General features: G+C 49.0%; 1 protein-coding gene and 1 long non-coding RNA gene across 2 annotated transcripts in view; both read right to left on the bottom strand.

Annotated features, from left to right (window-relative positions):
- LOC149366304 (uncharacterized) overlaps positions 1 to 3,719 on the bottom strand; it is a 74,995-nt gene extending 71,276 nt beyond the window's left edge. The window contains exon 1 of the mRNA XM_089570154.1: positions 3,615 to 3,719. Within this exon, the coding sequence (XP_089426280.1) occupies positions 3,615 to 3,719 (105 nt within the window). The remainder of the gene's footprint in view (positions 1 to 3,614) is intronic.
- Positions 3,720 to 19,206: 15,487 nt separating this feature from the next.
- LOC149366303 (uncharacterized) lies at positions 19,207 to 27,290 on the bottom strand. The gene is made up of 3 exons (XR_016288624.1): positions 27,286 to 27,290; positions 23,485 to 23,680; positions 19,207 to 19,388 (listed from the first exon to the last, which is right to left on the bottom strand). It is a non-coding gene; the product is annotated as an uncharacterized LOC149366303 (long non-coding RNA).
- Positions 27,291 to 27,322: the final 32 nt, after the last annotated feature.

Here is a 27,322-nt window from a genome sequence, read left to right as displayed (position 1 = left end):
CGCGTTCCTGGCACGACCTAGTCAATGCCTGCAGCTCACACAGCTTTCTCTCATAACCCCACGTACATATACGCACGATTCCGGCGTCCACTGACCCAGGGAGGCATTATGCGTATTTCTTTTCCTTAAAATGATTGGAGTCTAAAACGTTGTCAACACCAACGCGAATGTACACAACGAACGCCGATAGTCTATGGCTTCAGCGCCGGGTTTACTTGCCACTACCGCCACTTAGCTTAAAGTACTGTTAAGTTGTCCACTGTTGAGGTGTCCGCTATTTATGTGCATGGTAACCGAGTCTTGAGTGTTCATGAGTGCCACCGTCATCTATAGCGGCAACGAAGTTATTCCTGTGTTACCGCGGTTGCCGCGTAGGAGCATGATCAATTGATGTGGGCGGAAAGAGTTTGCGAGAGCTCTCATAACCTACCCATGGCATTAAGACTGCCAGGTTCGAAGGCATGGTTAAACTATTAACCAGAGAAGTGAAAAGAAAAGAGGTTCTGCAGCCACTATAGCAAAGAAGCATACGGGATGTTTTTTTTTAATTAGACGTGCTTAATATTAAAAAATTAATAGTGCAATTAGCTCAGCGCTTAAAGCTAATTTATAAGAAAGCAGACGAATAGATAACCACATGCCGCCTGTGGGTGGGCCGTTTTTCAGATTACAGCGTCTCTCAGTTAAGCATTTGATCAGCGCATGTGTTGAGTTGGATAGGAGGAGATTGTCGACCATTCCAAGTTTGGAGACTCCTCTCCCAACTTAATATGTGGGATTTTTTGGGGCCATGGCTACAGCAGTTGATCTGAAAACAAGCTTTTTGAGTGAGTTTAGTGGTAAGGGGTGTAGGCGGAACTGGAAGAGAACCGAAAATCGGAACTAAAGCCATATGTCATCAATGAACCTCTTCCAAACCGGCCCCATATTTTCGCTGACTTTTTTTCTCTCTCTCGGCCCCGAATTTTCTCTTTGCAGACCATCAACATTACTTTAGTTTTCTCACGTTAATTTTTAGTTTCAACGTTCAAATTCTAATGCCAGGTTTCTCGACCATAAGCTGCAAGGCTTTCCCTAGTTTGGTTTATGAGGGTTTAACGTCGCAAAGCGACTTAGGCTATGAGGACGCCGTAGTGAAGGCGTCCTGAAATTTCGACCACCTGGGATTCATTAACGTGCACCGACGTCCCACAATACACGGGCCTTTAGAAAATCACCGTCATCGAAATTCAGCCGCCGCGGCTGGGATCGAACCCGCGTCCTTCGGGTCAGCAGCCGAGCGCCGTAACCACTGAGCCACCGCGGCGGGGCTTAACAGTCTTAACAGGCTTAACAGGGGCTTAACAGTTTACTAAGTTGTCTTCCAGTAGCTTTATTTATAAGTTTTTTTAATAAAACTCGGTGAGCACCTGTTGTAAGGTTGTGGTGAAAAGCACTGGCAGATTGTCACCTTGCCTGACGTGTTCTATGAAGACTGTTTAATCCCTTTTACTGTTGAAGGTTCAGGTCATTTATGTCTACGTCAATCTTGATATACCAGGTGCTTCATGGAAGACAAGAAATTCCAAAAATAGGTTTTCTGGAGAGAAAATTAGGCTTTTGGCGCCATAGTGCTACCAATGTTAGCGGACGCCAGAAAATCTTTGGATCGTCTTAAGTGGCAAGCTGGGTAACTAATTTTTAATGACTAACTTTTTAACTATTAGAGTTAGGCGCTTAGTTTTAATTAGCGATTTGGAGCCGATCGTCAGTAATAGCCGTAGCATTTCTTAGAATTTCGAAACTGCGATGATCCTGGGCGCTGTTCCTCAACAAAATTTGGCTACGTCGTGCCAAAATACTTGCGCCTTCTAAAGTCACACAGGTCCCGACCGCGGTGATCGAATTTCGAAGGGGACGACATTCTAGAGGCCCATGTATTTTGTGATGACAGTGCACGTTGAAGATCCCCAGGTGGGCGAAATTTCTGGAGCCCTTCACTACGGCGTCCCCATAGCCTAAGTCGCTTTGGGACGTTCAACTCCCATAAACCGTAAACAATAAAAGCACGCAAGGAAAACAACCTTTCCAGTGCATGTAACTAGTAAAAAAAAACTGCAATATATATTTGTATACGGAAATTATATTTCATTGGACATATATTTACGCAAGAAATTTAATGAATCCTAGATTTTAAAAGCTTGAGGAGTTTCCATATAACGAGCCAGTTGTTTTACTGAGAGCTGTTGGATATTATTCCACGTAATTTTAAAGCACTAGAAAAAACAAAATGTTAAACATTACAATAGTCACAAATAACTGAAGAATGGAGTGAAACTCCGCGTACTTCCAGGGCCGCCGAAATTAATTTCTCTGTCGCAAACTGAAGACCTTCGTAAAAGACTTTGTTGTTACCAAACAAGATGTTGGGCACGAGTTGTGCTGCGTTGTCGTTTTATTCTATGCAAGCCACAGGAATGCAAAATCACATTTGAAAATCTCATTTTATCTTCTGCCACAACTGGTCAGCTAAGAAATACAGAAAGTTGTGGACCGCGGCCAATGTTACGAAGTGCAGTTTTCTTAACTTATATCATAATGTATTTGTGCATGGAAAATAGCCAGGAGAAGCCGTCAAGATCTGCTCGAACTGAATGACAAACGTTAAGAGCAATGAACACGTTTGTCCTGTGTTCTTAAAGGTGCACTGAAGAGGAATTTGAACTCGTCTTTTTGCCGCAGGAATTCGATATACGCGTACCGCGCATTCTTAGAAACTTCGTGCTTTTGCCCTGTTAGGCTGATTTGCCTAATTTAAATCAAATTATCGTCGGCTCCCATCTGTTTTTTAATTCCACGAAGAGAATGGGAGGAGTCTACCAACGCATGGAGTGCCTTTGAGGCAGTCGCTTGGCGGCTTTGCTATCGATTTTATTTTCTTTTTTTAGGTTTGCGTGCTAATATAGATCTAGTCAGAGACTACACAGCTGCAAATTAGGCTCACGGAAATATAAATACGCGTGGACTCTTTGCTTTCGTCGATCACTACACATCGCTCCGCCGATGGCAGGGCGGCAAGCCGCCAAGGAACTGGTTAAAAAGTTGGTTTATTCCTCCCACGTCTGCGAGGAATAAAAAAAAGCGGGAGCTGGGACCTTTAATCGGGTTTACGCTTGGGAAATCGGCCGTACAGTGCAGATTAGAAGTTTCTGAGAACGCTCGGAACGTGTAGATCGAGTTCCGGCGGTAAAAGTACGAGTTCAGATTCATCTTCAGTGCACCTTTAAGACCGGACGTCCATGCCTCGCCAATCTTCACGGTTATTCAAAAATTCCTTCAGCCAGCCTTAACAATATATTTTTTCTAAATTAAGGTGTAGGTTGAAACATCTGGTTGAATACTGCCAGTGAATATTTGTACCAGAAATAAACCGACAGCCATCGTCCGCAGAAGTGAAGAAAACGTTCAGTAGTAAGGATATCCGGCTCCCTGTTTCGACGTCATCAAGACGCCTCACATTGTGGTGTGCAGTATAGACAGCGGTGTTGGGGAACCTTGGCCCTCACTGTGGCCCCGTGTTCGGGCTGCCTGTAATGACCAGTATAACACACACCCTCATGTTTCGGCCAACTTACGTTGAAGATAAGGTGAAACCCTTCTGCGTTCATGAGCTGAGAGCGGCGTTCGAGTGTTTTCAGGTCCATTTTAGTTGGAAGGCGCTCGCTGAAATATTGTGACATATCTCCTCCTGTCGATAAAGCAGCTGGTCCTTGGTCTGTCTAGGTGTGGAGGAAGAATAGCAAGGCGTAAACAATGCGTTCGTCATCTCGTGCGTAAGAACACATTAAGAGCATATTTGTGAGCCAAATGACTGCTGCATTCCTGTACAATTTTTTTAACAATTTTATTGGGTTATACCATTTCCCCTTTATATGCCTGTTTGCTCATGCATTACAACATTTACATCATTGCAATGCTGTCATTTCTTTCGTCACTGTATTAGGCATTTTTTATACGAGTCTCTCTGGCAGCTTTACTTTGGGACATCCTTCTGCACCATTTTACAAAGGAATAATCTTCTGCAGCACATTTCGCATCAAAAATTTTCTTAAGTGAAATCTCTTCGTCACTGTCAGAGAACAGCAGCAGATGCTTCATATAGATTTGGCGACTTAAGAAGCTTTAATACTTAAGAAGCGTAAGTCTACCTATCTTAACACGTCCAACATTGGTAAGTAAAAATTTTGAATATTGATGGTAAGGTCTTATGAAAATATTGAAGTAATGGTCGAGTTCTACAAATTGTAACAAAATCTTTCAACAGAAAAAACGCTAATAGCAAAATAATTCAAGCCTGCCGACGCTACATAGCAAATACATTTTTACGTGGCGTCCAGCCGAACAATGAGACGAGATTAGTTATGGCTTTGAGATCATTTAATGGCGGCTAGCCTAGCGCAAGCACTCCGACCCGCGCCGCTGCCAGCTTCGTTTTCTTCGTCACATTACCCAGAGCTGTTTGAGATAAACCTTGACGAGTGTTTTTTTTTCCTTTCTGCATCTGCACCAAACCATGGCCAATTTCCCATCCCCACCGCTCCCCCGTAAGTATGTGCCATCATTTTTGAGGCAACATCTACCCGGGGCCTTCGAGCGATAGGCCCGATATTAAATAGAACAAAGCGATGATAGAACGCTTGAAACGATGATAGGCTTCTGGGACAACACATATGGCAAGGTGACGAAGTTCTGGCCGCCAGGATGAGAGATATTAGGAACTTAGTCCCGGTCCATAAAGCTTCCGGGCCGCAGGTTGCCAGGAGCCGACAGCCATGGCTCTAAGACGCGCCGAACGGCCGCGGTAGGAAGACTGTGTATTCACTTGTCAGTTGCGTCTCGGGCCCAGACAGGACGGTTGTCGGGTCGGTCCTGGAGTCGGTTTCACTTCGTCGTGTCGGGTGATGAGGTGGGGGGACGCGGCGGGGGAAGCAACGGCGAGGTCAGTTCGGTTCTGATAGAGTCTGACAGGCGAGAGCACTGCCCAGTGACGCACGTGAAGAACTCAAGGCCACGGCTGACACAGGACGTCGAAGCTCCAGGACCAGGATGCCGATGATTCCCCAGCACCTGACAGCCAATGTTACGTGGCAGCCAACCGAAGAACGAGGCAAGATTACTGATCGCAATGGGATGCTTTAATGACCGCTGTCCAAGCGCGAGCGATCCGGGCCACGCCGCGGCAAGCTTCGCCTTCTTCGTCACAATATTGATTATTATAGTGAAATGTTACACTGCATAATAAAACTGTGATCATGAACGGCGGCCGTGTCTTCGCCGTCGGGTGACGCAAGGTCAGCGGCCATAACGCGACGCGAGGGGCGTTGGAAAATGTAGTACATTTACGGTGGGCCGCCGCGGTGGCTCAGTGGCTATGGTGCTCGGCTGCTGACCCAAAAGACGCGGGTTCGATCCCGGCCGCGGCGGCTAGAATTTCTTTGGAGGAGAAATTCTAGAGGCCCGTGTACTGTGCGATGTCAGTGCACGTTAAAGAACCTGAGGTGGTCGAAATTTCCGGAGCCCTTCACTACGGCGTCTCTCATAGCCTTAGTCGCATTGTGACGTTAAACCCCACAAAACCACAAAACCACATTTACGGTGGAACAGTTGTCCTAGTAGAAGATTTTTAATTATTAGAAAGGCGCGCCATCAAAATTGAAAATTGAAGGGAAAAAATGAAGGGTACACTCCGGCTCTGTCTTAATGGTATAACGTGATACTTTTCTTGAGTTAACGCCTATATATGCGGGTGATTTTCGACTTCACATTCATAGATCTCTGGCAATCCTCATGCCACGTATGGCGCAGTGGTGCAGCGGTCAAGCAGCTGGCCTGCGAGGAAAGGTGCTGCTATCGGCGGGGCTTGTGCGACCCAGGTTCTTCGTCCCGGGACTTTCCGCGAGCAGTCATTAAGTAAACTGCCAGCTTCCACGGTGGTTGGTTAGCTCACAATCTGATACACAGGTTGTGAGGACGCCACAATGTCAAATGACTTAGGTTGCTCAACTAGGTGGCTTCGTCGGGAATTTTTTGCTCACAACGACGACGCCGACAGCCGATTTTTTGCCCAGCAGGAGCTTTAACGCTATTGCATTTAAAAGCTGACATGGTGGTCGTCACCGTATGAAGCGAAATTTAAGCGACCACTGCTTCCAATGGTGAATAAAAAATCGTTTATTCATTACTATTTTTCTTGTGAAGTAAACTTTGCGTGACGCTTCACTGATGTAACAGGAGAGAGAGAGAAAAACTTTATCATGGCAAGTGTGTTTAGACCCCCCTTGGGTCCCTGGACCACCGCAGGGCCCCACTCTACGTCGTAACGTTCATGCGGTGTTTGTCCATGACGGCGGCACCCCGAAGCACCGCAGCAAGCTGCGATGGCGGGTCCGGAGACGAGAGCACGACCTTCCAGTCCTCCCAACTTGATAACGCGGGCTGTCCCTGCGGGGGAGGATCAGCAGGGCAGCCGAAAAGGATGTGGGAGAGTGTGGCGAGAGGGTCGCCGCACAGGATGCATGCAGGGGAGGTGCCACAGTAGAGAGATAGCAGCTGAGGGGATGAGAGAGAGCGGGTCTGGAGGCGTATCCAGAGGATCTGTTGGGAATGGCTTCACTGTGTTCAAACCCGTCAGAGAGATGACTTACAGTGGTTCAAACGGGAAGTCACTATGCGCGGGCCAGTCATTTTTGCGGTTTGCAGTGGCATCATGCGCGACAACACTGAATTCTGCCCAATCAATGTGATGACACCAGTGCAGTGGAAAGAAGTGCCTTTAACAGATGGCGCTGTAGAATCGATGGCGTAAAATGCGAAAAAATTGGCTCAAGGCTTAGCTTGGTTAAGCCTGGCTGATTGCGAAAGCAATAACAGCTGGCTGCGCTTGGTTGTGTTGGTAGTTTCGTTTCTTGAATTCACGCGTAGCAGACTCGAACTCGCCAACTCTTATCTCTTGTTCTTCACGTCGCTGAGCCACGATGTCACCGTCTCGAACCACCATAATGCTCTGCTCTTTCTTCTTGACTGTATACTGCACTCTTCTTTTAGCAAGCCGCTTTTCTTTGTGTTCCGGCGTTTCTTCCGCACGGCGTTTTCTTCTCTTCTGATTAAGTCGCTCCGCACTACTCATAGATTCTTCTTCCGCATTAAGTAAAATCAATTAAAGTAATTTATTTATTTAATCATTTTAATTTAATTACTTAAATAAAATGAATTAAATCAAATACATTAATGAATTAAAATAGGAGAGCTGGGGGTCCAACTCGTCTCATCGATGGAGGCTCATTACATTATAATTGAATTAAATCAAGTAATTAATTAATTAAATAAACTAATGAGCCTCCATCGATGAGACGAGTTGGGCCACCAGCTCTCCTCTTGTCGTGACGTCACGCGGTCACCTGGTTGCGCGCCGCAGCAGCGCCGGAGCGAAGGATGAACCTCCATCGATGGCAGAAAAGTGCAAGCAGTATTGCTTTCGCAATAAAAAGAATAGATAGGACACGCAGGTCACAGTTCCTGCCCAAAGGAGTTCCTCGGCCACGCTTCGATGGAGGCGCAACGCAAGCGGCTCCGATGTCAGTGCACGTTAAAGATCCCCAGGTGGTCGAAATTATTCCAGAGACGTCCATAACGGCACCTCTTTCTCTCTTCTTTCAGTACTACCTTCCCTCCATTCTCTTACGGCGCCCTTCAAGTGTCCGCCAAGATATACATACACATATTCTTTATTTCTCTAAAAGAGAAATCAAGAATATGTGAGGCAGATACTGCGCCTCTTCCTTTCCTCAAAAACAATTCATGGTTGCGGAGGCTCCATTAGCTGCTGCTACTAAACCTGGTCTCATAGGTCCCGGCTTCTTTGGAAGTTGTGCGACAGCAACAGCCCACTGCGCACTTTTCGCGGTGTCACTGCTACAGAGAAGAGACAGAATCTTCCCTGGAATTTGTGCGCATGCATGTGGAGCACCGAGGTTTAAGCGCTTGTCTGCATTTACCTCTGGCTGCCTGCGCTTTATAATATTCACACTGAGGCTGCGCCGCTTTTGCTAGAAAATGTATTTTTTGTAGCGAGAGCTATACCATGCTCCTCAGTCGAGCATTTCACCAAGAGCCTGGAAGGCTGATAGTGCGCATGCGTTAAACCAGAGGAGCAGCAGGTGCGCGGCGAGTGACGTCAGCGTTCGCCGCCTCCGCCGCCCGAGGAGCCGCGCTGGTCCGACTACGCCCGCCGGCGCCACGCGTGAATTCGCATGCGCGGCCACCGGAGAGGAGCAGCAGGTGCGCGCCGCGTGACGTCAGACCTCAGCCGCGGCCGCGTGTTGCTAAACTGCGTATGTGCGTCTGTGTGTATCAAAATTTGCAGTGGCTTAGCTAAGCTATGCCCGGATATACGTAGCAAGAGCTACAGTTCCCGCTGTTTACGCACGTTTCGAGCTTGTGACTATGATGTTTAGAATTCAACAAGTATCCGAAGAATTGATCTTCTCCTGACAATACCACCGCATTGCGGCGGCTGGAATCGCCAGTTCTTCACCAATACGAAGCGATTGTGATACACCGAGTCGTTTCACCTCAGCTTTCATACACACAGCCGCATATACGCAGTTTATCCACACGACCGCCCAAGAGGCCGCGGCGACGGTAGAGCTGAGACGTCATGCGGCGAGCACCTGCTGCTCTTGCTCCGGTTTCGCGCATGCGCAGTATCGTCGTCCCAGGCTCTTGGCGAAATTCTCGACTGGGATTGTAGCTCTCGCTACAAAACTGAGGTGGTACGATTAGGTGTATCACAATCGCTTTGTGTGGGTGGCGAAAAGGAGACTCCAGCCGCCGCTACGCGCCGGTATCGTCAGGAGAAGATGAATTCTCTGCATACTTCTTCAATTCTTAATGCTATAGTCACTACAACAAGCTCGGCAACATGCGTAACCAAGAGGGAACTGTAGCTCTCGGTACGTATATCCTGGCATAGCTGAGCTGAGCCACTGCGAGATCTCTTTTTATCATATTTGACGCAGATCAACCGATTGTATTATAGTTCTAAAAACTGGTGAGTATATTTCTTACGGTCGGTTGCACACCTTTCAATAGCTAAGGAATGCAACAGTAATGGATCATAAGTTAAATATTCAATATGAGTTATCTAGCCTGCTATTCTGGACGCTGTAGCTACAATTTGATGTACTTCACGGCTGGCAGTTCTATGCCGAAAAAAGCGCTTTTCAACTCACAATGACTCATTGTAAATATTTTGTAAAGTCCTAGGTGAAGCACCCTGTATTGCGGGTGCTACATTTCCAAGGGGATGGCTTTCAGGCCTTTTTGGACGGCTCGCGAGTAATTACAAACACAAACCGCATATCTGTGGAAGCCTCTTAGGGCGCGCTTCTTAACCCCGTTTTGCAATGCAGTAATATTCGGCGCCCAGTACTTACGTGTGCTCTCCGACCCGAAGCGGGAGTTGAGAAGACAGTGCTGCGTCCTCTCTCGCCGAAGCTCAGGAACGGTGTGCACAGGTGGAGGGCCGCGATTGCATGAATAGAGCGCGGCTGATTAAGTAGAGCCGTCAAAGCCTGCAACTGCGCCTCCAGAAGTCTGGCGCCACCGCGGGAAGGCATGCGATGCAATGGGCTGTGTGCAGCCAAAATACTAGAAGCAAGGCTCCCTGCCTGCTATCATTGAAAGCGAGTGATGTAGGAGTCCTGTCACTGCCATATTTCTTACAACCCTTCTGCTGCTTCACCCCGGTTTCTAGAATATTCTTGACTTGGCAGAAAAATGAAACGCTCGTGTTCCTGAAAACGTGAAAAGTGCAGAATTGTAGTTAACAGGGATGTGCGAATAACACTTTCACAAAACCGATTTAAAAATGAAAAATGAAGGGCACACTTAAGGCCTTACAAGAGTATGACGTGATACCAATATGGGTTAATTCCCATATGTGCAAAATTTCGTACTCTACATTCATACAGATCCCTAGGAGTCCTCATACCCATCCCGATGCAGTGGTGCAGCGGTTAAGCGATGCCCCACTGACCAGTGATTGCTTCCAAGCTCTAAGCGCTGCGCCTTGTGCGGTCCAGGTGACTGGTCCCGGGCGATCAGTCATTAATTTAAGTACCACATGCCACGGTGGGCACTTTGCTGGTTATCTGGTTGGCAGGCTGTGTGTGTTGGACACACGGCGATATCCGGCATTACCTAGCAGAGCTATTGAAGCTATCGCTTCATTAGTAAACTTCAATACAGCGTCGAATACGAGTAGAGAAGCTAAACACCGCATCGAACACGAACTGATCAATCATATGACTACTCACTACATCTGCAGAGATTCATGGAAATCAAATCTTCATGTGAAATAGGCAAGCTGAAGCGGCGGCGTAAAGAGTGATGGATTTAAAGTTTTAGCTGTGTAAACACGCAACACTGATATCCACACTTGACAGGAAGTCAGTTTATTAACTGCGTGAATATCCCATCCTGTGTACCGAAAGATTATTCCTTACTACTGGCGACGACTGCGAGCCTATCAAGCCAATCGCGTCGCCCTATTCTCATGGCGTGACTATGGTAGGACTAGAGGGAGAAATCACAGACAATACTGTCCCGGACAATGCAGGGAAGGGTCGACAATCCCCTTTCATCTACGACTCCCTATATTGTCACGCTAGCAGGATCATGAGAATGGGTAGAGGTCATTGCTTTGAAGGGGCTCCTTTGACAGCGAAAAGCCACTTTTCTATTTGCTTATACCTGATTACAGCGCCGCACCTTAGTTGATGAGAGGGACAAGAGTGATAAGTCACAGCTTCCAATATAAGGCATGGAGGCAATATTTTAGGAACTTAGGAAACCCTGAGCGTGGCCCTGTCTTGAAAATTTCTGATTGGACATCAACGCCACCTCACCAATGTACCACGTGTTTGTTCTCAACGCGCTGAAAAATCGCGGCACATAGCTGTCCGGCGTCGGAGTGGGTACTCTATTTGGAACCACTGCCGAAAAGAACTTTTACGTGCGCGATGCGAACTTCGTGTCGATTATTTCAAACCTCGGCATCGCATTCGATTCGCTTCGAAACATTTTTAATGTGCAGTTCGTTCTCTCAGGACATCCAATAGGAGAATATTCGACGCGACATACAAAATTTCATACAGTTGCAACTACTTTGCAGAATTACGTCAAAGAAAAGCGAAAATGAAAACTGACCTTGAGGAACGGAAAGAGCTGAGTAACTGTCTCATTTCTCGGTAAGAGCTCTACCGCGCCCCGTAAGGAAAGGGAAGAAGAAAAAAGCTGAAATAAAAAGGAAGAATTAGGCAGGAATAAAGCGAACTTCCAGTCGTCTTAAATCACAGATTTTCAAAAGAAAACTAAAATTGTGGCCTCTTTCGTCTTAGGGGTTGGCGTAATTATGAAATGCGTAGCAGACTCCAGGTCGGCTCTTAGCGAAACGGGAAAATGGCGCCAAGAGAACACGAGGCTTGCCTAGCGGACGTGCGACCCCCGCTTCGGTTCTTCGAGTTGGCAGAGCTCGTGGACTCCCTAAGTGCTTCCTGGGCTTGAAGAGCCACACTAGGAGGTTCCCAGAAGCCCAAAAACATCTCAAAATTTTGGTCTGTACAGATCCAGAAACATCGCAGGATCTTGCTTGCGTTCATCGACCTGAATGTTGCTTTCACATAGTAACAGAAGCTTCCTTCTGCAGCCCTTGGCATTTGGACTCACTGGTGCATTTTCTACACTCATGGATAATAAACTATTTCTTAGCTGTCTATAGGCATATCTTTTATCCGTGTTAAATACTAAAACAAATCTTGTTTAGCGTGCCAGCGTCAGAGATCAGCGACAGACGTCTCCTTACTTGTGCACAGCGAACAGTTCTGGACAAAAGCATTTTTGAGCGGGAGACCATTTATGAATGCAGTTTTTCATAGAATCTGAGATTTCTCCATAAAAATCATTATATCGGCAATCCAGCGACGCCAGTATTGAAAGTTTTTTTAGTGTGTTAACATTTTTACTGATGTAAAAAGCGTTCTCATTGAATTTCTATGATTGTATGAAATGTCAGTGCCAGGCTAGCTGTGTGCATCTTATGGCCGCTTTAAGACGTCATATATTTTTTTCCTGCCATCGCTGGGACTTTCTCTACGATCTGCGTATACTCACACTATCATAGTAACAGGTAACCCACGCCGCCCGCTTTTCTCGTAATGCGTCTAATAAGGCTTTCGCCTTAAAATTCCCAGGAGTACGATGCCTCCTTATTGTCTTGAGAAAATTTCGACGCCTATTCTTCCCTACGAACATGCATGAACTACAGGGCCACGTTATCCGAACTATTCACTCGCCCTCGGGCGGAGCTGTGGGCGCAGGCTTCCCCTTATGAGCGCCGTAAAAATACGACTGTAAAGTTAAGGTTATTTTGCAGAGCGTCTCCACTGTTAGATATACATGCTTTGGCATTGAAAACGTAGGTTTTCACAGGCTTAGAACACCTGCTTTTTTTGTTGTCACGATCACTTTCGGCCGGATCAAAAGATGCGTGGTAGGAATTATTGCTGAGCATGCCGTAAAAACATTGCTTAACGTATGTCACCACCTTTTTCAAAATTTTTTTTAATTTTGGGTATTAAATTTTTATTTCACATTTACGTTATAAAGCACCGTTTTATATGATATTCAAAAGGAAGAAAGAGTGAAAAAAGCCATGCTGGCATTAATAATTCACAAAAAATGCCCAAACTTGGTTGTTATGCCAACATTCATAACTAGCGAATGGAGAGCAGGAATTTTAAACTTTTTAACACAGACTTAGCCAACTAACCATACTGTGCAACCAACTAGGATCTTTGCCATCTGATAATTGGGAAAAAAGTTATAGTGAAAATGCCAAAGAAAACAAAAAAATGTGTCATTTTTGCCTGCATTCCTTGACATAAAACATGATTATATCAAAACTCACCATTCGATTTAATTTATCCTAGTTCATTGCACAGGCTAATAACAAAGGAAAGGGCGTGCAAAGTTTCATTGAAAAATATTTATTTATTTCGAAGTTATGACTGTTTGCGCAACACGAAAGTGCAAGAAATAAAGTTTTGAGAAAAACAAGAATAAAGTTTTTCAATCCTTCTAGAAAGAAGATCATCGTGCCCTAGGAAGTTAAAATCCTTCAGGTTCATAGCTAGGGCCCTCCTTAGCTGATGTGAGCTCTCTTTTGACATTTGTCGCTGCCCGTCCTTTTTTTGCGGAGATGTTTTGCCTCACCCGTTGATTGACGTTGGGCCTTCATCACATGGTAATGGTCACTGGTGCAACATGGTAGGAGAGTGTGGCGGCCAGATTCGATGCCTGCTTCCCTCAAAATATCTGCTGTACTTCTGTTGCCATCACTGAAGGACGAATTCGGTAGCATTCAAAGCGATAGCGCGAAGCAAACAACTCAGACGCTTGTAGCCTCATGCATCCCCCTTGCGGAAATTTAAAGCAATGCTTAAAAAACAAAATAAGCCTTAAAAATTGCCTTTGAGTAATCTTTTACATATCAGACTAAAACAAAACAAAAAATTTTCAATATACACCGCTGATTATTGCCGAGTTATCATTTTCTGTTACCAAACCACATTAGTTTCGGTTTCAGAACTGTACATCACCTGTTCGAAAGTTGGCTATAACTTTTTAACAAAATAAGATACGAACATTATTCTTGCTGCAAAACCTTTTTGAATGTTTTGGGATTCCCAAAATATAAAAAAGAAAAAATGTCATTTTTCCAAAAAAAGCGCTTTTTCAAAGGTGGTGACAGACCTTAAATTTGCAATGGCATAGTAAGCTTTTTGACAAGCTTTTGAAGTCGTAATGATGTCTTTACAGGAATTCCATACATTCGCCGTTTGTAGTCCACATCGCTAGGGCCTAATAAATACAGGTCAGTCTCTACCAGTGCCGCAATTCTCGCTTCCCATTTGTAATGATCCCACTAAGTCGCCATACGCAGTGTGTTATATACCATGGGCATACATGGTTCTGCGTAAATTCTTACGTAGTTCACAGTCAAACAGGATCTAAAAAGAGATAAAGTGTTTTGCACTACACGTCAGTACTCCACAACACTTCTTTTCTACACTTCACTTTTTGTGCGTTTTGCAGGCGCATACAGACATACAATTCCATTGCTCAGAATCCTACAAGTACTAAAACAGTGTTGGAGACATTCGAGACAAAATTTGAGACACCTGAAAGTGAAAGAAACAACGCGCATAATGCGATAAATACTGCACGTTATTACCGCTGCGAAAAGCCCCAATTCAGAACTACGATTTTTTGGCAGAAGTTTTAGACACTGACTTGCTGAAAACTTATTCTGGTTTAAGCATGGCTTGAACATAGTCATAAGTGCGAAAGCTCTGTTAAACTTGGTTAGGCTGGCGCGTACGGCGAAAAGTTGACACGCTCGGACCAGCGCACGCTTCATCCATGGCGTCATCCATGGATGAAGCGCTTTATCCAAACAACAGCTAAAATCCCGCTAGTCACTTGGTACCACAACAGCGAGGCTGCGACGCCTCTCCGTAGCGAGTCACGTGGCGAGACGTTACAGGACACACCTACGTTCCCTTGGCTGAAGGTCAAATGTCCCGCCCCATTTGACCTTGGAGTTCGCCTCGAAGAGTAGAGCTTTCGCTCCAAGCTAGAGGAGCACCAAGCTAAAAAATAAAGACCAGCTGCAAAATGACATACCTGCTTCAAGCAGAATAAAAAGGGCAGCTGGGAACCGAGGTCCGTAATTTATTTATTATGCCACGCCGAGGGCAGCTGCCTTGCACGCATTCCCCTCCTTCTTGTTGCCATGGGATTCGAACAGCTGCCTACACGAGTGACCGTTGTGCTAATACAGTATGGAGATGATATTTTTTTAAGGCGGAGAGTTAAAGTTTTACAGCCATCAATTTCGCAGAGTGGACCAAGTTAAAAAATATACTTTGGTTGACCGGAGCGACTGCCGATGTCAACGGAGTCATTGACTTGTTAATTCTGAAACAAATAATTTAGACCTGTATAATCCATTGCAGACGTTAACACAACAGTAAGAGGTCGTAATTTCGGTATACAAACCAATTTTTTAAGCCCCGCTGTAAAAAGCCTCGCTCTTTCCTATACTAGACAAATTGCAGCTTCCGGTGACTGCATTCAAATTATTTCTTTTCTCTGATGTTACTCAAGGAGCGGAACGTAATGCGAGCCTGAATCACGCTGACCTAGGGTTCCCCATCATCGTTCTCTCAGAAAATTCGTGTCTTTCGTGTCTTAACCTTGATATGCGCATATATGAATGGATATGTGATTTCTTAACTAACCGCCAGCAGTTTGTGTATGTTAACAATACCGCTTCTTCCAGGTCTCCAGTACTTTCAGGTGTGCCTCGGGGTACTGTCCTTGGTCCCCTACTCTTTCTAATATATATAAATGATATCGCTTCAAATATCTCATCTTCCATTCGCCTATTTGCCGACGATTGCATTATTTACCGTCCTATTAACAATCAAGCCGATGCTCATTCTCTCCAAACTGAACTTTCACACATAGAAACTTCATGCAAAATATGGTTAATGTCCCTGAATGTGAAGAAAACTTCGTTAATTTCTTTTCATCGGCGACGCACTTACCCAACTCCTTGCTATGTACTCTGCGGTTCCGTTATTTCTCCGACATCAACATGTAAGTACCTTGGAATTAACATATCGCATGATTTTTCTTGATCCACCCATATCACTGCCCTTACTAATGGAGCTAATTGTGGCCTGTCATACTTACGACTTAATTTGCCCGTAGCTTCTTCGTCTATTAAAACTCTCGCCTACCTAACGTTGGTTCGACCCAAGCTGGAATATGCATGCGCAGTTCGGGACGCTCACATTTCTCATCTAACTAAAGCACTTCAATCAGTGCAATACCGTGCAGCTACATTCATTCAGACTACTCTTATCATTCTAGTGTGACTGCCTTCAAGTCAAGAGCTAACCTGCCTGACCTCGAGCTGCGACGCAAAATCTGCCGACTCATCCTTTTCCACAAGTTTTATCATTCATCCCTCGCATATCTAAAACCAGCTCATCACGTGTCCCCTCGCACCAGTCAGAGAAAGGCCGTTTATCCCCCCCGCGCACGCACCACTGCGCACCTTCATTCCTTCTTTTCCCAGACTGCAGTAGACTGGAATGGCCTGCCTTCCGATGCCGCACTCCACACCAGCCCCGTCCATTTGAAAAAAACCATGGAAAATCTTCTGTTTTAAACCCCATGTCATTCATTTCAGATTCATTTTGTGTATTGTTTCCCCTCATGTAATACCCCTATTCAGGGGCATTTGAGGTGTACAAGAAATAAATAAACAAATAAACTGCTCTGCTAGCACTTCTTCGCCACCGGGGTGCACTTAGTTCCACTGAATTATAAATACAGTCTAGCCCGTTTATAACGAAGTCACTTATAGCGAAATAGCGGTTATAACGAAGGGATTTCAATTTCCCATTCCCATTTTTGCATTTTCAATACATTTTGGGTCCGCTTTTAATGAAGTAAATAAGAGCGCGTCAGCTGATATAACGAAGAGATTTAATACCAACCGAAAAATAATCGGCCAATCAACACATTTTTGCGTCCTTGAGGCGATTTTTTCCGCGAAAATAAGAGCAAAATTCGGCTGACGGCGTCCTTTCGTGGCGTCGTCCGCTCTCCTGCGGAGCGAAAGGTTGCTTCACTGCATCGCGTGGCAGGCCGGTCTCGTGTTGCGCCGTCCTTGAACGGCGTCACGGCGTAGAGCGGTAGAGCACGCCGCGCTGGTGACGAAGCTACCGCGGTTGACGTCGCTGCAACCGCTGATGCTGCCGCCGCGACGGCCTGCTTGGAGCAGCTTTGGGATTCCGCTAGCGACTTGAACCTTGTGCCTGCGGGTCCAAGCCACATGGACTTCGTTTTCGCCGACGAAAACCTTGTTGCCACCGAGGACTTGACGACTGAAGAAGTTGCCGGGAGTGTCATGGAAGAGACCTTGGCGGAGAGCGCCTCCGACAGCGAATGCGACGATGCTAGTTGTGCCCTTAAGCCCGTCACCTCCGCAGCGGCCATCGCAGCTGTTGACACGCTACGGATGTACCTCGGGAGTCCGGAGTTCGACCAGATCTTTGGTTCGCAGTTGGATGGTATAGAAGCCGCAATCCTGAAGTCCGCACTCGCGAAACGTGTTCAGGGGACGCTGGACGACTTCTTTCAGCGGCAATAAATCGGTATGCCGTTGTTTGCATTTTTTTTCGTAGTCCGCATATTACGAAATAGCGGATATAGCGAAGTGATTTCCGTTTCCCGTCGACTTCGTTATAACCGGGCTAGGCTGTACCTCCCTTATCTGCTCCCGAGTGCGCACGTTTCGTGTACTGAAGCGGGGATGCCAGTTGAGTGAAATGGATCGCGTTTCGCCTGATTCTGCGCCACAAAGCCTAGTGTATGATGCGCAGTGTCTATACCGAATAAAGAACACTCCAGTCTGGCTTTAGAATTGAGTCAGCGAGGAATGTACCTACCCCGTGCACCACCTATTCCTCAAGAATTGCGCATCAACAAGACGCGTGCAGTAACGTCATTTTTTGGGAAGGATGAATTGTGATGGTGCCATTTCAAACGCAGGTTTTGCAGCAAAAACAAGATCCAAGGAGCTGAGTACATTTCGTCCTTTGACCTACGTTCCGGCTACTGGCAAGTAGCGACGGCTGCACCTGACAGAGAAAAGACAGCATTGGTTACACCCGACAGCCTCTACTAGTTAAACGTGATGCCGTTCGGTCTGTGGAACACACCCGCCGTATTCGAAAGGATGATGGACAATATCTTGCGAAATTTGAAATGGCAGACCTGCCTCTGCTACCTGGACGTCATTGTTGTCTCTTCCACTGATTTCACCACTCACCTCGCACGCTTAAGACAGGTTTCGGCTTGCCTGACTGATGCCGGACTGCAGCTGAATCTCAAGAAGTCCCACTTCGGAACTGGGCAGTTGACCATCTTGGGGCACATCGTCCTCAATGAAGGCGTTCTCCCAAAATTTCTTAAATCGGTTTGGCTCAAGCAACTCCGAAGCTTGATAGGTTTGTGTTCCCATTTCCGACACTTCGAACTCAATTTTGCGCCCGTCGTTGCGGCGCTGACGAAGCTACTTGGGAACAATGACATGTCTGGCTGGTCGGCCGAGTGCGACGAAGCGTTCACTACCCTGCGCCATTTTTCAATTCCGCCGCCAATACTCCGACACTATGATCCCACAGCACCTACCGAGGTCCTTACGGATGACAGTGCCGTTGGCCTCGGGGTTGTGTTGGCAAAGCGAAAAGATGGTTTTGAAGAGTACGTACTTGCGTATGCGAGTCGCCTGCTTACCAAAGCTGAGTCCAACTATTCTGATATGGAGAAAGAATGTTTTGTAACGGCCTTTATTGACAGTTGTGAAGGCCGATTAGAGCGGGCAAGGACAGGTCCGGTCCCAGAACAGTTTACGCTCTCGTCTCGCGCCGCGCGTCGGCTCTACTGCTTCAGGTGCCGATCGTCGTCCTCTCGTCTGGCGCCTCGTGTCGGGTCTTCTGCTCCAACTGCTGATCATCTTCCTCTTTACAGTTAAGCTATTTTATGCACGCTAGAGAAATTCCGGCGCTATCTATATGCCAGACGGCTTGACGTCCTCACGGACCACCATGCGCTCTGCTGGTTATCGTCTCCCATCCCAAGATCCATCCGGTCTCCTCGCGCGGTGGGCTCTTCGCCTTCAGGAGCTTTACATCCGCGTCATCTACCATTCTGGCCGTAAGCACATGAACGCTGATGCTTTGTCTCGGTCTCCCATTCCCAGCGACGCTGCCTGCTCCTCGGCGACCGATCACGTACTTCGTCCCTTATTATCGCTGATATGCCTGCGGAGCAGCGGAAAGACCCGTGGATTCGGTCCCTCATAGACGCTGTGTCTTCATCACAATCCGGTGCGCATTCTGGAACTTTACTTTTGTTGGCCTTCTATACCACCGCAACTACATGCCTGGTGGTCGACGGTGGTTTTTCGCAATTCCCGTCTATTTACGATCTGAAATTTGCGCCTCTTACCACGCTGACCCTCAGTGTGGTGGTGGTGAAAACTTTTATTTTGGGAAAAAGAGTTTGTGAGCCACAGAGTGGCCCCGCTACATGGTCGGCGTCCCTAGTCCGGGACACCGCACGACGAGGCCCCGTCTCTCGCCCGTTTCACCAGAGCCCTTTGGGACTCAAGCGAGGAGCAGTTGAGGAGGGCAGTCTCCCATGCCTCTCTGGAAGGGGTAGGGGAAGGGGGGAGGTGGGGATTTTGAGTACATGCCCACACCATGTGGAAGATATCACAGGTCTCCCCACAGTGTGGGCATCGCCCATCCGTGTTAGGATCGTAATGTTTTATTATTGCAGGACAGAGTAGAGTACCTGTCTGCAGGCGCCTTAAAGTTCGCTCCTCCGTCTTACTCAGCCCTTTTGCAGGGGCCGGGAAAAGGCGGTGGTTGTCGCTATAATGTGTTAATATTTCCCTGAATCGCAGCAGCGGCTGGTTAGTCTCCGAGCCAGAAGAGCTGGGATGAGGAGCCCGGTGAGTAAGCGCTCGGGCAGCCGCGTCAGCGGCCTCATTACCTCGTAAGCCCTGGTGGCCAGGAGCCCAAATGATTCGTTTGGGTGTTGGATCAGTGGCAGTCCGTTGTAGAATACAAGCAGCTAAGGGGGAGATCTCTCCTGCCAAGTAATGTTCACATGCTTTTCGGGAGTCCGTGATGATTATTCTCGAATTGGCGTGGGCGGCAGCAAGCGCTATCGCTACTTCCTCGGCCCGCATTGAATTCGGGGCTCGAAAGGAGAGTCCATCAACGTGCATTTCCTGGTGAACGACAGCGACCGAGTAAAATCCCGTGGGCGATGGCCCTGCTACGTCAACATAATATACACCGGGTCGGGAGCCGTGTTGTCTCTCAAGAGCCCGAGCCCGCGCTTGTCGTCTGTTTTCATGCATGTCGGTGTCCATGTTACGGGGGAGCGGGGAGACCCAGAGCATATGGCGCCATAGTACTGGGATACGCTCCGCCTCCTCTGGAGTGCAGTCGTGTTGGATGTGTAAGCGGTTTAGCAGGCGGCGCCCAGGAGCCGTCTGCGTGAGCCGCGTGTATTGGTTCACGAGGTGGGCCTCCCGCAGCTCCTGGTAGGAGTTTAGCACCCCCAATGCCTTGAGTTTGGCATTAGAGGTAGCCACCGGGAGATCCAGGGCTCGCTTAGTTGCCTTGCGGATGACGGCGTGTATTCGCGCCTCGTCTTGCTTAATAGTGCGGAGATATGGCACGGCGTAGAGGATCCGGCTAGTCACGAAGGCATAGACGAGCCGAAGCGCGTCCCTGCCCCGCAGACCACCCCGCTTGTTGGAAACGCGGCGGATCATGCGCCCTACCTGTTCGCCTACTCTCTTGAGTTTCGCAATAGTGGAGTCCGGTCTGAGTCTCTGGTGAATGAAAAGGCCCAGAATACGGAGCTCGTCCACCTCTCTAATAGGACCTCCTGACAGAGAGATGTGTATTGCTGTCCTATCCTTTGGGTTCGCTCTGACATGCAGAAGCTCTGATTTCGCTGGAGCACATTGGAGCCCACAGTCATTAGCATACGCATCGACTATGGAAGCAGCCTGCTGAAGGCGGTCCTCCATGTCCCCAAGGCTCCCCTGAGTGGTCCAAATTGTAATATCATCTGCATATAACGCGTGTTGAATGCCTTCCACCCGGGCCAATTGGCTTGGGAGGCGCATCATAGCAATGTTGAACAGGAGCGGTGATAACACTGCTCCCTGAGGGGTACCCCGTGTTCCCATCATGTAAGGGTCGTATTCCTCGCCCTCAATCCGAAGAAAGGCCTGGCGATTAGACAAGAAATCTCTTACATACGCGTAGGTCCTAGCCCCACAATCGGTAGAACTCAAGTTGGCCAGGATGCTTCCGTGTTTCACATTGTCGAAAGCCCCTTTCAGATCAAGGGCGAGGATGGCTTTGTCATTGTGTTGCATAGTTGCGGGTCGTATTACATCCCTGTGCAGCTGGAGAAGGACATCCTGTGCAGACATGTGAGGGCGAAACCCGAACATGGTGACTGCAAAGAAGCCCTTACTCTCCAGGTATGGAGAGAGGCGATCCCGTACCATCGTCTCCATAAGCTTGCCCGCACATGAGGTCAGTGATATGGGCCTCAGGTTGTCCGTATTCACGGCCTTACCTGTTTTAGGGATAAACGTCACAAGTGACGTTTTCCACTCGGGAGGGAGTGGACGCCCGTCCCAGATCTGGTTGATGTATTCTAATAAATGAAGGTAGGCTGAGTCCGGTAGGTTCGCCAACAGGTTCACTGTTATGTGGTCCCGTCCCGGAGCCGTACCCCGGCGCATTTTTGCTAAGGCCGCCTTAAGGTCGTGCAACTCAAAAGGGGCATCGAGTGTTTCATTAGGCCTGCCAGAGTACATGTACTGTGGCCCAGGCGGGTCCTCCATACGACAGAGATATCTGTCGCACAGAGTGTCCGCAAGTTACGCCGTCGTACCTTGGAACCCTTGCAGAGCCCGCCGGAGCTGCTTTTGCGTCTCCCCTCTCGTTTGGGAGGGGTCGATTAGACTGCGAAAGAGACGCCACGTCCCCTTCGAGCTCATCTGATGAGCTGCGGCGTCGCAGCGTGCTATCCAATTTGAATCTGAGAGCTCGGCAGCATACGCTGCAGCCTGCTCTGTGAGTTTGGCTATGCGGTCGCGTAATTTGCGATTAGTTTTCTGCTTTTTCCGCCGTTTAGTTAAGCTCCGGCGCGCCTCCCACAAATGCAGGAGGTGGGTGTCCACTGCGGGGATCTCTTCGGTGGTTTGTAGTGTTGTGACGTGTTGTTTCTGAATGTTGTATATGTGGTTAGCCCATTCCGCGTAGCCGCCGGAAAATAGTACGGAAGGGATAGTGTGATTCCGGAATTTGTGCCAATCGGTCAGCTTGGCCTGACCCCATTTTTTGCGCGCTGCCTTTGCCTCGAGTGTAATCCGGAGAAGGAGGTGATCGCTGCCTAGAGAATCTCCCAAGTTCTCCCATGCAGCCGCTCTAGCATTTTTAACGAGAGAAAGGTCTGGACACGTGTCGCGGGTTACCGAATTCCCCACTCGAGTGGGATACGCCGGGTCCGTGAGCAACGTGAGGCTGAGGGTGGAGATGAGCTCCGCCAGCTTACGTCCTCTTGCCTGTTCGAAGTGGTAGCCCCAATGAAGGCTGGGAGCATTGAAGTCTCCAACGATCACTAGAGGCTCTTTGGCTGCCAATTTTATCGCGCGAAGGAAGATTTCATTGAAAGTTACGCGCGGCTTACGCGGAGGGCAGTATATGTTGAGGATATGTATTGACGGGTCGCGGCGTCTGAGAGGCAGTACTCGGACCATTGTTTATTCTTGCTCGGTACTCAAGTCTAAGTCGACCTGAACTACGGTGTAAGCCTTATTCACCAGGATGCACGTAGAGGGGCCCCCCTGAAAGGTGCTGTAGCCTGATAATTTAGCGTCTATGCCGGGCTCCTGTAGGGCAATGAGCGCCGGCATGTCACCTAGGGACTGCAGGTAAAGCTGGAGGTGTGACCGCTTTTTCCAAGATCTGAAACCCCTGCAGTTCCATTGGATAATCTGGAATTTTTCAAAGTTTTTAGCATGCCTATTACATCTGCTAGCCATCTTGTCGTATTTATTTAAGGGTGATCGGAATAGCTCTGGCCGGGAGCCGGCGCAACCCCAGTGAGGGGCCGCACCGACCCACCAGCTGCCGAGCCTGAACCATGTTCCTCCGCTGCCTGACGGAAGGCTGTCTTACGTTTGAGGTGAGGGGATTCGCAGCTTGTGGCGTTCTTAATTTGGGTGCTGACCCAGGGCTGCACGGCTTTAAGGACCGAGTCAGTGAGCTGGGCCATAAGGTCGGGAAGTGCTTGCGTTAAAGCTGCCTTGAACATGTCCTAGAAGGACTCGCGGACTGCTGACATGATTTGGTTCGGGAGGGCCGCCACTTGCTGCTCCAGTTGCTCGGTTTGGCGCAGCAGTGCCTCTAGGCCGGCGACGCGACCAGCTGATCCAACTACCGTGTCCCCGCTCTGCCGCGAGACGCTAGTGAGGCAAGATGTTACGGATGATCCGTCATCCTCGTCGTCTGGCTCAGCTTCTTGCATTGGTTCAGATGACCCGGCCTGTTTGGCCTCTAATTCCTGAATTTTGTGCGCTAGAATTTGGTTCTGGCGCCTGAGCTCCTCTGCCTGCTGCTGTAGGGCGGTTTCGGTAGGGGAGGGACGGGTAGGGGAGGGACGGGTAGGGGGCCCGGAGACTGCCCTACTCCAACTGCTCACCTGTGGTTGGACGGGTGCCAAGGGCGGGAAGTCCCTGGCGTTGAGGACCGGGGGCGCCGCCTGTGTCGCGGACTTGACAGGTTTCGATGGCCCGGTTTTGGCCTTGGTTTCCTGATCGGCTGACGCTTTCTTGGCCTTGGGCGGAGGAGCCTGCTTGGGCCACGTCTTTGTCTTCGGTTTGGATCCTGATGGGGAGCTGGGTTTGATGGGTTTCCGGAACCGCCCGACACAGCCAGGAGCTCCGGTAGGGTGGCCGCCTCCGCAGATGAGGCAGCTCGGAACGCATTCATGTTCCGCCGGGCCGTCAGGAGTGGCATCGGGAACCTGGACTCCGCAGCGTTTGCAGCGCCCCGGCTGCGGTCGCGGGCACGCATCGGCCCGATGGCCCACTGTGCCACAGCGGTGGCATGCAGGGACTGTTTTCTTGTACAGGCGAACAGGGAGCCGTTCGTAGCTGTACAACACCGTCCGTGGCACCTTAGTCCCCGCGAAGGTGATCACCGCAACCGGGGTTCCCCCCAGCTTGCGCACAGACACCACATTTGGTTCCGCACAGAGTTTTCTTTTAACGGTTTCAGACGTTTCGTCAGGCGAAACACTCACGACGCCGCGACAGAACGCACCGGAGAGTTTGGGGTGTCCCCGGAACGGTAGCTCGCGTTCCCCTACCCGCAGCACAACATCCCGGAGTAGCTTCTCCGCGGCGTCGACTGATTTCAACGCACATACTAGCACGTTTTGGTCCCAAACAGGCCACACCGCAAGTCCTGAATTTGCGTCGTCCCCGAGGATGCTGCGGATTGCAGCGCCGGCTTGTCCGGGACCAAAAGTTGCTCTGAGGTCGACCGTGTTTCGCGGTTTCAGCACCACGACGATGTCGTCTTTTTCGATACACGGCGTGTTCTGCGGCCGCCACCGGAGTTGCCTGGAGCGCTTCGAGGTTGCGTTCAGCGCACTCCCGCCCTGCGTATGCGTAGAGCTAGCCGGCGCCTGTTGCTGGCTGGCACCAGCACCAGCGTCCCTCGATGCCGCCGCCGCGTTCTTCTTTCCGCGCCAGACGCGGACCATATCTTCAAGGTAATCGTCCTCGGTTGGTAGAGGATCCTCGCCTTGAGTAGTACCCTCGGATTGGTTTGTATCCATTGTTACGATCCGCAAGGACTGTGGGTCGTACCCGGTGACTTGATTTGGAGTCGCCGAGGCCGAGGGATCGCCGACCGGGGCCATCGCAGGCCCCGGCGCCGTTAGGCTTAGCACCACCGCGGCGTGACGAAGACTTCAAATGCCCGAAAAGTGGTCAAAAATTGGCCCCACCTTTACAAACGTGGTGTAGACGGGTGCCGCTGAGGTTCCTGGAGACGATGGTACCAGGCTTACAGGGGGAAAACTTGATGTATCGCAATTGATTGCGAGCTATCACGGAGCCGACGCGGCATGCGACCGCTCCTGTCACCGACGCGACGATCTCCCCTCAGTGTGTGCACGCTGGTGTTCTGAAAACATTCAAAACAATTTCTCAGCGTTACTATTAGCGCGGCATGTACGCCTGTGTTCGAAAACACGCCCGATCTTGCATCGCCTGTCAGCGGCGGAAGACATCCGCTCCACGTGTGACCGGCCAGTTGCAAACACTACATTGTCTGGCACGTCCTTTTGATCGCGTTGGCGTTGACCTTTATGGCCCGCTTCCCTGTACAGTCTCTGCCAACTGTTGGATTATCGTTGGCGTCGACCACCTCACCTGGTATGCCGAGACAGCCGCCCTTCCTGCTGCTACTAGCCGCGAAGTTGCTATGTTCCTGCTCCATAATTTTGTTGTTCGCCACGGCGCGTCGCGCGAGCTGCTCCGTGACAGAGGTCGAGCTTTCCTTTCCCAAGTAGTTGAATCACTGCTCGCCCAATATTGCATCGTGCATCGGAGCATCACTGCCTGCTATCCTGACACTAACGGGCTGACTGAGCTCTTCAGTCCTACTATCGGAGATAGGGTAACGATGTACTATCGGGGACAAAAGTGCTATACTGCACGCGGCGGGAGCCGGATCAACGGAAAACTACGTTGAAACGCCATCTACAGGCGCCATCTCGGAACCAGATAGCCAATCTGTGACCTTTATTATCAGCAGGCATGTCGCTTGGCTCGTTTTAATGTTTCAAAAATGTGCTGCTTCCACGACAAGTTAGCAACGCGCGCGCGGGCATTTGATCGCATCATGACGATGCGAGCGCCGGCTCTCAACGCATATCTCGAACGCGCGTTGAACTCCTTATACTCCTGAAGCCTGCGAGTGGGCACCCCTTTCTGAAGTCGCAAAGCAGGCAGGGGAATTCCGCCAGTTGGCGTGCTCTTTTTCCTCCGAATCCCAAGGCCGCCAAAATCATCGCCACGATAATGATAACAGGCAAAAAATTTTCCGGTTGGATCCCTACTTTGTCTCTGGGTTCCCGGCACATCAGCAGAAGTGTCGTCAAAGTTTCGCACAGAAATCCCGGGTCTCATCATGTTGTTCAGCAAACGTCGCCGGTCAACTGCATCGTGGAGCCGCTCAACCGCTCTTCGGACTTGCGCCATCGCGGCCGAGAAACCGTCCACGTTAGTCGCCTGAAGACCTACTACGACCCGCTCCTTTTGCCTTTGCCAAAAGTCGCCAGGGTGGCTCATCTTCGTTTCGGGGGCAATTGCAGCGAACCAGGACGGCCGCGTCTTATACCGCCTAAGAAGATAACTGACGAAGCGCTGATGAAAGACGAAGGGTCGCCTCGCTGCACGAGATCGCTTTGGCTGGACTGGTCGTCTTCTGCGCTGCCCGCCGTTCTGCTCGCCTCTCTGTGTCGCCCGCCGTGAACTAAAACCCGTGTTCTATTTGTGCAGGAACCCCTTTTCAATGTATAATTATTAAAAGTGGTTAAGGAAAAGATTAGGAAAACAAATTCGCTCGATTTACGAATTAGGAGCAAAGCACTGATGCGATTCTCTGCATAGTGTACCAGGGCACGCTGGCCATGAGGATGGTCACATCACAGTCACGTAATAGTGGAGGGAGATGGGAGGCGCTTTCGGTTTCGGTTTCGGTCTTTGAGGTTTAACCACGTAGGCCGAAAAGGAGGGCTCCGTATAATTTCCGACCCCCTGGAGTCCTTCAATGTGCACTGACATCACACAGTACACGGGCCTCCAGCGTTTGGCCGCCATCGGAATGTGACCCCCACGGTCAGGATCGAACCCATTTCTTAAAGTGCAGCGGCCGAGGACCATACGCAATGAACCCCCGCAGCAGCTTGGAATGCGAGAACGAAAGAAGAAAGCTTGGAAGTTCACCGGGCACTGAAAGAGAAACTGTTGCAGATACTGTTAAGCTGCTGTTGCTAGAGTTGTCAAGCCGCAGGATGGCTTAACTGATAGGGCGAAAAGTTAGAATAAGTAGGGCTTGCAATTTAAGGATTGCTTGGTGGCGGTTTGTTTTGGAATTAAAATGTTTGCCCTTTTATTGCGCTGCTGATGTGTGGGACTACACGAGGCAATCAGTCACTTCTTGAAATTTGAAGAGCCAATACCAGCCAGCTAAACTTTCTATTTTACTCAAAATCATTTTTGACACTAATATATCTGAGGTGAGCTAGCACTTAGATGAGGTAAATATTACAAGCTAGAGCTGATGTGGCAAACTACACTCATGCAACCGGCGGAAGAAAGGAAGAAACTATGGACATAAGTATTATAGATGAATCATTTTTTGTTTCCATTGTTAGATGCTCTGCATCGTTGGCATTGTACTGGGAAGAAGATTTTGGTGCTTTTACCTCATCTTTGCCATTCTTCTAAACGCAAATAAATAGA

Source organism: Amblyomma mixtum, chromosome 1, assembly GCF_055824585.1.
Source record: "Amblyomma mixtum isolate Tamu chromosome 1, ASM5582458v1, whole genome shotgun sequence".
Taxonomy (NCBI): Eukaryota; Metazoa; Arthropoda; class Arachnida; order Ixodida; family Ixodidae; genus Amblyomma; species Amblyomma mixtum.
The sequence above is the reverse complement of the archived record's forward strand: the minus strand, read 5'-3'. Positions and strand labels throughout refer to the sequence as shown.